This window comes from Ostrinia nubilalis, chromosome 24, assembly GCF_963855985.1.
Source record: "Ostrinia nubilalis chromosome 24, ilOstNubi1.1, whole genome shotgun sequence".
Classification (NCBI taxonomy): domain Eukaryota; kingdom Metazoa; phylum Arthropoda; class Insecta; order Lepidoptera; family Crambidae; genus Ostrinia; species Ostrinia nubilalis.
The window spans coordinates 8,223,587-8,235,784 of NC_087111.1; the positions used below are offsets into that span (position 1 = coordinate 8,223,587).

Consider the following 12,198-nt stretch of genomic DNA (forward strand, 5'->3'; position numbering starts at 1 on the left):
TACACGATGCTTCGAAAAACTACATTAGCAATTTGCACTTAATTTTGTACATCTAAGAACACATCAGTTATTATGAATTTAAATAATAACATAATTTTTAAATAGACATAGACAATCGACCAGTATAACATTAATTACAAGGAGCCAATTAGGTTACATAACAATAGAATCAAATGTTGCTATTTTTAATTAGTTTTAAACACCATTTGCGATTTCACAATACCGAATAATAATATGTAAAAAAATACATTTAAATACTGATAATTGTTCAATACGCTTTTTTTAGTTAGTTTGCGATTGCATTTGCGTAACGTACACAATGTGACGTTATATAAATAAAATTCAAGTATTTGCATATCTATAAAAATCTACGAAGCAGTATTTCAACTGAGAGCATTGTAAAGGTACTCCAATTATTCCCATAAATTATATTTTTAGACAGATCAGTTGCACAGCAAGTAAATGAAACATAAATATATAGAAATTAAACAACATTAAGCTCGAAGATGCGCAAATCTCAAAAACGATCACCACTTCATTAGCGCGAACTTAATCGTTACAACAATAATTAATATTTACATAAAGGCGTTTGTTACTCGACTCATGCGCTGGTTCAACCTTCTTACAAGTGTCCTGAAAAAAAACAAAAGGAGGTTGAAAAAACAATTGAATATAATAAAAAAAACTAGATTGCCAGATGCTTAGTAATATTACAACTTTAGATACCGACTGTAGCTAAATGCAACTTCCCCATTCTGTTCTACGAACGACAATAACTTAATTTATGGTCCAAATTGGCGAACTACACGCAATGTCGGGAAGCTGACCCTTAATCATCCTTTTGAGGTCATGATGTGTCAATTAAATCAATTAAATTGGCAACGCCGCAATGGACCTTAAGACAAACAAATAAAGTTCAAAATTTGGTGGGAACTATATTCCCACTGCCTATAAGGGTAGTTTTAACAGGTGCTATTTCACAACAAAAATAAATGTGTATAGATCGTTTCATCCACGAAGACACCCCTCACCAATTTTTGGTCGAGGGAAGCGCGGGGTGCGGGGATCCGAGCAATCCGAGCGTCATTATTGTAGTGTGCGTGTGCACTCATGGATAATTTAGCATGTACCGATAACACTCAAACATTAGCGGAAGAATGGTGGGGCGCATCTTCATGGATGAAACGATCTTACTGTACCTTCTTAAGACCGCAGCGCTTCCAGCCTAGACTGCATCTCGTCGAGCTCGCTTTCGTCCGGCTCGGGGACCTCTTCCTCTTTGCTGGTGGAGGGCGGCGCGTGCTAGGTTGAGGCACTAGCACCTTACACAGTCGTAATAGCGACTACAATGCAACGTACCGTCCTAATACCTCAGTGCTTCCGCCGGGAAGTCTTCATCTCGTCGAGTTCTAAGGCTATAAGCTTTTGAAGAGCATCAACAAGCGTCCATTCTGATGTCACAACTCCTTCCAAAGTTGCAGCCACGGCGCGTGCTAGACCCTAGCACCTTACGCAGTTGTAATAGCGACTACAATGCAACATACCGTCGTAAGACCGCAGCGCTTCCGCCGGGAAGTCTTCATCTCGTCGAGTTCTAAGGCTATAAGCTCTTGAAGAGCGTCAACAAGCGTCCATACTGATGTCACAACTCCTTCCAAAGTTGCAGCCACGGCGCGTGCTAGACCCTATCACCTTGCGCAGTTGTAATAGCGACTATATTGCAACGTACCGCTCTAAGACCGCAGCGCTTCCAGCCGGGACTGCATCTCGTCCCGCTCTAAGATGAGCATCGACAGATGACGCCACGTCTCTAAAAGGTACAGTGCAGACACGGCGCATATTAAACACTAACACCTTACTCAGTTGTAATAACGGCTATATTGCAACGTATGTACCGCTCTAAGACGCATCCAGCGACTACTGTTATTCAAGAGCGTTGACAAATGACGTCACAATGCCTTCGAAAGTTTCACCCACGGTTCGGCGCATGTTAAACACTAGCACCTTACTCAGTTGTAATTGCGGCTATATTGCAACGTACCGCTCTAAGACCGCAGCGCTTCCAGTCGGGACTGCATCTCGTCCAGCGACTACTGTTATTCAAGAGCGTTGACAAATGACGTCACAACGCCTTCGAAAGTTGCACCCACGGTTCGGCGCATGTTAAACACTAGCACCTTACTCAGTTGTAATTGCGGCTATATTGCAACGTACCGCTCTAAGACCGCAGCGCTTCCAGCCGGGACCAAATCTCGTCCAGCTCTATGACGATAGCTATTCAGGAGCATCAACAAATGACGTCACAACGCCTTCGAAAGTTGTACCAACGGTTCGGCGCATGTTAAACACTAGCACCTTACGCAGTTGTAATAACGGCTACATTGCAACGTACCGCTCTAAGACCGCAGCGCTTCCAGCCGGGACTACATCTCATCCAGCGACTACTGTTATTCAAGAGCGTTGACAAATGACGTCACAACGCCTTCGAAAGTTGCACCCACGGTTCGGCGCATGTTAAACACTAGCACCTTACGCAGTTGTAATAGCGGCTATATTGCAACGTACCGTCCTAAGACCGCAGCGCTTCCAGCCGGGACTACATCTCATCCAGCGACTACTGTTATTCAAGAGCGTCGACAAGCATCCATAATGCCGTCACAACGTCTCCAAAGGCTACAGACACGACTCATCGAACTAAAAGGGTAGCACCTTACGCAGCAGTAATAGCGGCTATATTGCAACGTACCGCTCTAAGACCGCAGCGCTTCCAGCCGGGAAGTCTTAATCTCGTCGAGTTCTAAGGCTATAAGCTCTTGAAGAGCGTCAACAAGCGTCCATATTGATGTCACAACTCCTTCCAAAGTTGCAGCCACGGCGCGTGCTAGACCCTAGCACCTTACGCAGTTGTAATAGCGACTACAATGCAACATACCGTCCTAAGACCGCAGCGCTTCCGTCGGGAAGTCTTCATCTCGTCGAGTTCTAAGGCTATAAGCTCTTGAAGAGCGTCAACAAGCGTCCATACTGATGTCACAACTCCTTCCAAAGTTGCAGCCACGGCGCGTGCTAGACCCTATCACCTTGCGCAGTTGTAATAGCGACTATATTGCAACGTACCGCTCTAAGACCGCAGCGCTTCCGTCGGGAAGTCTTCATCTCGTCGAGTTCTAAGGCTATAAGCTCTTGAAGAGCGTCAACAAGCGTCCATACTGATGTCACAACTCCTTCCAAAGTTGCAGCCACGGCGCGTGCTAGACCCTAGCACCTTACGCAGTCGTAATAGCGGCTACATTGCAACGTACCGCTCTAAGACCGCAGCGCTTCCAGCCGGGACTGCATCTCGTCCCGCTCTAAGATGAGCATCGACAGATGACGCCACGTCTCTAAAAGGTACAGTGCAGACACGGCGCATATTAAACACTAACACCTTACTCAGTTGTAATAATGGCTATATTGCAACGTATGTACCGCTCTATGACGCATCCAGCGACTACTGTTATTCAAGAGCGTTGACAAATGACGTCACAACGCCTTCGAAAGTTGCACCCACGGGTCGGCGCATATTAAACACTAGCACCTTACGCGGTTGTAATAGCGACTACATTGCAACGTACCGCTCTAAGACCGCAGCGCTTCCAGCCGGGACTGCATCTCGTCCCGCTCTAAGATGATAGCTATTCAGGAGCGTCGACAAGCATCCATAATGCCGTCACAACGTCTCCAAAGGCTACAGACACGACTCATCGAACTAAAAGGGTAGGACCTTACGCAGTTGTAATAGCGGCTATATTGCAACGTACCGCTCTAAGACCGCAGCGCTTCCAGCCGGGACTGCATCTCGTCCAGCTCTAAGATGATAGCTATTCAGGAGCATCGACAGATGACGTCACAACGCCTTCGAAAGTTGCACCCACGGTTCGGCGCATGTTAAACACTAGCACCTTACTCAGTTGTAATAGCGGCTACATTGCAACGTACCGCTCTAAGACCGCAGCGCTTCCAGCCGGGACTGTATCTCCTTCAGTTCTAAGACTATTGCTATTCAAGAGCGTCGACAAGCATCCATAATGCCGTCACAACGTCTCCAAAGGCTACAGACACGACTCATCGAACTAAAAGGGTAGCACCTTACGCAGCTGTAATAGCGGCTATATTGCAACGTACCGCTCTAAGACCGCAGCGCTTCCAGCCTAGACTGCATCTCGTCCAGCTCTAAGAGGATAGCTATTCAGGAGCGTCGACAAGCATCCATAATGCCGTCAAAACGTCTCCAAAGGCTACAGACACGACTCATCGAACTAAAAGGGTAGCACCTTACGCAGCTGTAATAGCGGCTATATTGCAACTTACCGCTCTAAGACCGCAGCGCTTCCAGCCGGGACTGCATCCTGTCCAGCTCTAAGACTATTGCTATTCAAGAGCGTCGACAAGCATTCATAATGCCGTCACAACGTCTCCAAAGGCTACAGATACGACTCATCGAACTAAAAGGGTAGCACCTTACGCAGCTGTATTAGCGGCTATATTGCAACGTACCGCTCTAAGACCGCAGCGCTTCCAGCCGGGACTGCATCCTGTCCAGCTCTAAGACTATTGCTATTCAAGAGCGTCGACAAGCATCCATAATGCCGTCACAACGTCTCCAAAGGCTACAGACACGACTCATCGAACTAAAAGGGTAGCACCTTACGCAGCTGTAATAACGGCTGCATTGCAACGTACCGCTCTAAGACCGCAGCGCTTCCAGCCTAGACTGCATCTCGTCGAGCTCGCTTTCATCCGGCTCGGGAACCTCTTCCTCTTTGCTGGTGGAGGGCGCGCCGACGGCCGTTGGCGGAGCGGGTGCTTCGCCTAACTTGCCCTGGGTTAATTCCCAGAGGACCTGTAAGAAATTAAGCCCTTAATACACAAATAATTATTTTTAAAGTAAGTTTTTTTTATTTTAGCAATTTCTAAATACATGTTATTGTAGTAGTGAGTTCACCACAATAGTCAAGCGGCGGCGCCGCTGATAAATGAAGAGAATTCGTTTCATCCAAATGACGTCCACTGCTGGAAAAAGGCCTCCCCCATGGATTTCCATAACGACCGGTCCTGCGCTGCCCTCATCCAGGCTCTTCCCGTAACCTTCACTAGATCGTCGGTCCACCTAATGGGAGGCCTGCCCACGCTACAACTTCCGGCCCGCGGTCGCCACTCGAGAACTTTTCTGCCCCAAACGCCAAATGAAGAGAATAGTTGTGGAAAATCTAAAGTGTACCATGTAGGTAATCTATCATGTAATTTAATGCGAATTCTGCGAGTTGACGGCATACGAGTGTCACATGCAACGCTCGCAAAGTAATAAAGTAATGTAACACCAGCTGTCACGTCCTTTCTTTCCGTCACGTTCGCAGCAAATGAGGAACAACTCGAATGTTTGCAGTGCTGGGAACGAGAGATGGGACTGTCCCATTTTAGTAACAGAGGGAAGTCGATGTCAAATTTCACACACCTGTCGATATTATTATACGTCCTGAGGGACAGCTAGCTAGCTAGTAAGCTATCCCCCAGGACTACCTAACCTTCACTTTGGGTTTCATTTGAGGAAACTAGAGGTGTAAACAGTCCTAACCCTAACCCTATCGATCTCAATAGACTGTGAAAGTGTGACGTCATAATTCCATTAAAGATGTGAACATGCCCTCTGAGGATCCACGTTTGATCTGTTTGCTGATATATATTCCATACCTTATCAAAAGTGTGACGTCAGCGCGTACCTTGTCAAGCTCCGCCTGCGCCGCCTCCTCCACCTCCTCCTCTGCAGCCTGATGAGTGCTAGCACTATGTGACGTCGTTACCTTGTCAAGCTCCGCCTGCGCCGCCTCCTCCACCTCCTCCTCTGCAGCCTGATGAGTGCTAGCACTATGTGACGTCGTTACCTTGTCAAGCTCCGCCTGCGCCGCCTCCTCCACCTCCTCCTCTGCAGCCTGATGAGTGCTAGCACTATGTGACGTCGTTACCTTGTCAAGCTCCGCCTGCGCCGCCTCCTCCACCTCCTCCTCTGCAGCCTGATGAGTGCTAGCACTATGTGACGTCGTTACCTTGTCAAGCTCCGCCTGCGCCGCCTCCTCCACCTCCTCCTCTGCAGCCTGATGAGTGCTAGCACTATGTGACGTCGTTACCTTGTCAAGCTCCGCCTGCGCCGCCTCCTCCACCTCCTCCTCTGCAGCCTGATGAGTGCTCGCACTATGTGACGTCGTTACCTTGTCAAGCTCCGCCTGCGCCGCCTCCTCCACCTCCTCCTCTGCAGCCTGATGAGTGCTAGCACTATGTGACGTCGTTACCTTGTCAAGCTCCGCCTGCGCCGCCTCCTCCACCTCCTCCTCTGCAGCCTGATGAGTGCTAGCACTATGTGACGTCGTTACCTTGTCAAGCTCCGCCTGCGCCGCCTCCTCCACCTCCTCCTCTGCAGCCTGATGAGTGCTAGCACTATGTGACGTCGTTACCTTGTCAAGCTCCGCCTGCGCCGCCTCCTCCACCTCCTCCTCTGCAGTCTGATGAGCGCTCGCACTATGTGACGTCGTTACCTTGTCAAGCTCCGCCTGCGCCGCCTCCTCCACCTCCTCCTCGTCCTCCATGGAGGACATGGTCTCGTCCAGCATTTCCTTGATAATACCGACGCGCATCGTCTCCTTCAGCCTGATGAGCGCTAGCACTATGTGACGTCATACCTTGTCAAGCTCCGCCTGCGCCGCCTCCTCATTGTGTCGTCCAGCATCATCTCCTTGCTCAGCTCCTGCATCGTGTGTGCTACTGGCAGCCTGATGAGCGCTCGCACTATGTGACGTCATTACCTTATCAAGCTCGGCCTGCGCCGCCTCCTCCTCTGCAACCTGATGAGTGCTAGCACTATGTGACGTCATTACCTTGTCAAGCTCCGCCTGCGCCGCCTCCTCCACCTCCTCCTCTGCAGCCTGATGAGTGCTAGCACTATGTGACGTCGTTACCTTGTCAAGCTCCGCCTGCGCCGCCTCCTCCACCTCCTCCTCTGCAGTCTGATGAGCGCTCGCACTATGTGACGTCGTTACCTTGTCAAGCTCCGCCTGCGCCGCCTCCTCCACCTCCTCCTCGTCCTCCATGGAGGACATGGTCTCGTCCAGCATTTCCTTGATAATACCGACGCGCATCGTCTCCTTCAGCCTGATGAGCGCTAGCACTATGTGACGTCATACCTTGTCAAGCTCCGCCTGCGCCGCCTCCTCATTGTGTCGTCCAGCATCATCTCCTTGCTCAGCTCCTGCATCGTGTGTGCTACTGGCAGCCTGATGAGCGCTCGCACTATGTGACGTCATTACCTTATCAAGCTCGGCCTGCGCCGCCTCCTCCTCTGCAACCTGATGAGTGCTAGCACTATGTGACGTCATTACCTTGTCAAGCTCCGCCTGCGCCGCCTCCTCCACCTCCTCCTCTGCAGCCTGATGAGTGCTAGCACTATGTGACGTCATTACCTTGTCAAGCTCCGCCTGCGCCGCCTCCTCCACCTCCTCCTCTGCAGCCTGATGAGTGCTAGCACTATGTGACGTCATTACCTTGTCAAGCTCCGCCTGCGCCGCCTCCTCCACCTCCTCCTCTGCAGCCTGATGAGTGCTAGCACTATGTGACGTCATTACCTTGTCAAGCTCCGCCTGCGCCGCCTCCTCCTCTGCAACCTGATGAGTGCTAGCACTATGTGACGTCATTACCTTGTCAAGCTCCGCCTGCGCCGCCTCCTCCTCTGCAACCTGATGAGTGCTAGCACTATGTGACGTCATTACCTTGTCAAGCTCCGCCTGCGCCGCCTCCTCCTCTGCAGCCTGATGAGTGCTAGCACTATGTGACGTCATTACCTTGTCAAGCTCCGCCTGCGCCGCCTCCTCCTCTGCAGCCTGATGAGTGCTAGCACTATGTGACGTCATTACCTTGTCAAGCTCCGCCTGCGCCGCCTCCTCATTGTGTCGTCCAGCATCATCTCCTTGCTCAGCTCCTGCATCGTGTGCGCTACTGGCAGCCTGATCAGCGCTAGCACTGTGTGACGTCATTACCTTGTCAAGCTCCGCCTGCGCCGCCTCCTCTACCTCCTCCTCTGCAGCCTGATGAGTGCTAGCACTATGTGACGTCATTACCTTGTCAAGCTCCGCCTGCGCCGCCTCCTCTACCTCCTCCTCTGCAGCCTGATGAGTGCTAGCACTATGTGACGTCATTACCTTGTCAAGCTCCGCCTGCGCCGCCTCCTCCACCTCCTCCTCTGCAGCCTGATGAGTGCTAGCACTATGTGACGTCATTACCTTGTCAAGCTCCGCCTGCGCCGCCTCCTCCACTTCCTCGTCCTCCATGGAGGACATGGTCTCGTCCAGCATCTCCTCGATGATGCCGGCGCGCATCGTCTCTGTGGCGACACCGACGATACGCCACTACAAACTGTGTACCAACAGATGGCGCTGTCACTACTACACTATGGCACACTCCGTCGCTCATACATACCTGCATCGCGGTGACGGAGTTTTATATCCTGCCAAGTATATATAGACAAACCAAGATGGTGTAAATTGGACCTTGGTCCCCGAGCACAACACCCGCTCGGAAGGAAGCACTAACATCTAGCTTCCTTATTGTGGTTGAGCATCATATCCCACATCTCCTTGCTCAGCTACTGCATCGTGTGCGCTACTGGCAGCCTGATGAGCGCTAGCACTGTGTGACGTCATTACCTTGTCAAGCTCCGCCTGCGCCGCCTCCTCCACCTCCTCCTCGTCCTCCATGGAGGACATGGTCTCGTCCAGCATCATCTCCTTGCTTAGCTCTTGCATCGTGTGCGCTACTGGCAGCCTGATGAGCGCTAGCTCTATGTGACGTCATTACCTTGTCAAGCTCCGCCTGCGCCGCCTCCTCCACCTCCTCCTCTGCAGCCTGATGAGTGCTAGCACTATGTGACGTCATTACCTTGTCAAGCTCCGCCTGCGCCGCCTCCTCCACCTCCTCTGCAGCCTGATGAGTGCTCGCACTATGTGACGTCATTACCTTCCATCATCTCCTTGCTTAGCTCCTGCATCGTGTGCGCTACTGGCAGCCTGATGAGCGCTAGCACTATGTGACGTCACTACCTTGTCAAGCTCCGCCTGCGCCGCCTCCTCCACCTCCTCCATGGAGGACATTGTGTCGTCCAGCATCATCTCCTTGCTTAGCTCCTGCATCGTGTGCGCTACTGGCAGCCTGATGAGAGCTAGCACTATGTGACGTCATTACCTTGTCAAGCTCCGCCTGCGCTGCCTCCTCCTCGTCCTCCATGGAGGACATGGTGTCGTCCATCATCTCCTTGCTCAGCTCCTGCATCGTGTGCGCTACTGGCAGCCTGATGAGTGCTAGCACTATGTGACGTCATACCTTGTCAAGCTCCGCCTGCGCCGCCTCCTCCACCTCCTCCATGGAGGACATTGTGTCGTCCAGCATCATCTCCTTGCTCAGCTCTTGCATCGTGTGCGCTATTGTCAGCCTGATGAGCGCTAGCACTATGTGACGTCATACCTTGTCAAGCTCCGCCTGCGCCGCCTCCTCCACCTCCTCCTCGTCCTCCATGGAGGACATGGTTTCGTCCAACATTTCCTCGATGATGCCGGCACGCATCATCTCCTTGCTCAGCTCTTGCATAGTGTGCGCTATCTCTGGCAGCCTGATGAGCGCTTGCATGGCTTGCATGACCTGTAAAAAAAAAATTGTTTAAATTTAGAACTACATTCTTCTTTTTTTTTCTTGACAACATTGAAGGTAAATGTGGCCATAATATAGTTCCAAAATACTGAACTGATCCATGACATTGGGGCGCCACCGTCAATACCGGATCGCTGGTTCTGATTTTTGCCATGTTGGAAACCATTTAGTTGAACGATGGTAGTGCCCCCCTGTCATTGAGTTTGGTGGGACAGTTCAGTGTGGGTCATCTATACATGACTTGCATTTCCTGTGTGTAAAAAGTTTATAATAATGCCCGTTTTCACCATCAACATCAACCCCAAATTTTTAAATGACCCCTATGAAAACAAAATTCCTGTTATGTGTTACCATACATAGGGGTCACTTAAAAATTAGGGATTGATGGTGAAAACGGGTAGTGAGAAGAGTGGAGTTTAGGCCTCTCGCCCACGGTGACTTTTTGTAGTGATGCTGTCGCGCGTTTCGTAAACAAACGACAGCAACGCTACTACTACGAAGCGAACGTGCGACAGAATCGCTACTGTATCGCTACAAAAAATCACCGTGGGCGAGGGGCCTTAAATAAAATTAGAATCGCATTCTTCTTTTTTTTTTCTTGACAACATTGAAGGTGTGTAAAGAAGTTTGTTATAAGTTTATTATTTTTAAGATTATTTTAGTTTTTGAAAAACATTTACGTATACATGTTGGCAACATCGAATAAAAATGTTTATTTTTTACTCTAGCAACTAAGAACTTCTTGCTGGCTTGCTTGTGTGTCTGCAACAAACGTGTAATGTGCTATTACTTGAAAGTCGTCAATAAAAATTGTGAAATTCATCAGCGCCTATAATTTTAGAATAAAGAAGCCCTGCTCTTTACACATGTATATTTTCGTTATTGAAATAATAGCAGACATTGATGCACTGGGTGGGTATACAACTTATTTTAATGGTTATGAAAAGACAATATAGGATTTTATTTACCTCTGTAGATTTTTGTAATGACCCAGCTACCCGCAATGTGGCTGTGAAAAGAAACATTTCAAAGTCAAATATGTGAAAAAAACACAAAATTGCAATGAAAACGAATATATTAGGGATACAGAGTGAGCTTTGTTGGAGTAGCTTAGTAATGAAATGGTGTCCAAGAAATGGATAAAACTAAATAGGAAGGCGACAAAAGAGTTTACAAAAAAAAAATACTACAAAAACTATTACTTATAATATTAGGTCACTATTTAAGTCACCCAAACACTTATTAAACATCTACTGCTACTACTGCCAGGGCCGTCTTCAACCTACTAGGGGCCCTGGGCACTTAAGGATCAATTATCATCTGAAAAAAGGTTTTTTGAGAAGACGGGGCCCACTCGATCACGGGGCCCTGGGCACGTACCCAGTCAGAAAGAGGGGCCAGACTACTGCTACTTTATAAACATCTCAGAACTCTTACATACTAGAAAGGAACACTGACATTGTAAATTCTAATAATACATTCAATTAATTAAACCTTACCTAGTTGGTTCTTCATTTGCATCTGAACAGAGTTGAGATGTGCTTTGCTTGTGTATATTTTACTGATCGCCTTACGAGACCTTATGATTTCCTTTGCTAGTATTGTGCACACTTGTTTATCATTCTTTCCTGCAGCTTCTTTCAGTGACTTTTTTATTTTTTCTTCTTCTCGCTGTATACCTATCAATTTAATACAATTAAATAAACTTATACATAACTTTTCCTTTAACATGATGAACATATTTTCAGGATTAAGCTATGACTAATACCATGAAGGTCACAATAGAAAACATTCTTTCAAGATCAAAATTATTTCAACCTGAACTTATAGCAATAAAACTTTTTTATTTAAGTATTTGACCTGAACGAAAGGAGATACATACTACGAATTTGTCTATCCAAATTGTATCCTTCTTTTCGAAGTTTGTGGGACCACTCATTTACCTGGAACATGAACACAGAATTTTAGAGAAAAATTTACCTTTGCCATAAACACTTCACTGAATATTAATTAAAATACCATTTCCTTAGGATTCCTCTCCGGGGATTTACCAAATAAACCCATTTTATGGCTATTTTCTGAGATAAATTAGAAAATAATTTCAAGTAAAACAAACCAATTTGTTTTGATAGGTACTTTGACGTTTTTTTGACACTTTTGACAGGAAGTAACATATGATGACCTCATCAAACACAATCCGTAAATTGGAGCGTAAAAGTTTATTTATTTAATCTAAAATGTACATTTTACAAAAAAATACAAGCAAAATGTTTTTTTTTTTCATAGATAATAATGTAATGAATAATACATTAAATGTATACAATAACTTTAGAACGATTTTTTAGACGTTTATTTATAAACAATTCAAACAAGTATTGTGTTCAACGGAACATTACAGAACTTGTTTTTCGTTTAACACAGATACCGTTAAATAGATATGATGATATTATAAATTATTTTCTGTTATTTATC

The 12,198-nt window shown here is 47.7% G+C and overlaps 1 protein-coding gene across 1 annotated transcript; it reads right to left on the bottom strand.

Moving 5' to 3' along the window:
- Nucleotides 1-113: 113 nt before the first annotated feature.
- LOC135083907 (charged multivesicular body protein 3) lies at nt 114-11,878 on the bottom strand. Its single transcript, XM_063978663.1, has 7 exons — nt 11,746-11,878; nt 11,609-11,669; nt 11,226-11,405; nt 10,695-10,735; nt 9,544-9,717; nt 4,723-4,882; nt 114-633 (listed from the first exon to the last, which is right to left on the bottom strand). Exons 1-6 carry the CDS (start codon nt 11,788-11,790, stop codon nt 4,727-4,729), a joined length of 657 nt encoding a protein of 218 aa, XP_063834733.1. The 5' UTR covers nt 11,791-11,878; the 3' UTR covers nt 114-633; nt 4,723-4,726.
- Nucleotides 11,879-12,198: the final 320 nt, after the last annotated feature.

Bases quoted from the DNA above. Each gene is read 5' to 3' on its own strand.
- LOC135083907 (XM_063978663.1), bottom strand. From the start codon at position 11,790: ATGGGTTTATTTGGTAAATCCCCGGAGAGGAATCCTAAGGAAATG. The intron at 11,670-11,745 runs GTATTTTAATTA...TTCATGTTCCAG, and splicing joins AGAGGAATCCTAAGGAAATG to GTAAATGAGTGGTCCCACAA. The intron at 11,406-11,608 runs GTATGTATCTCC...TTAAATTGATAG, and splicing joins TTTGGATAGACAAATTCGTA to GTATACAGCGAGAAGAAGAA.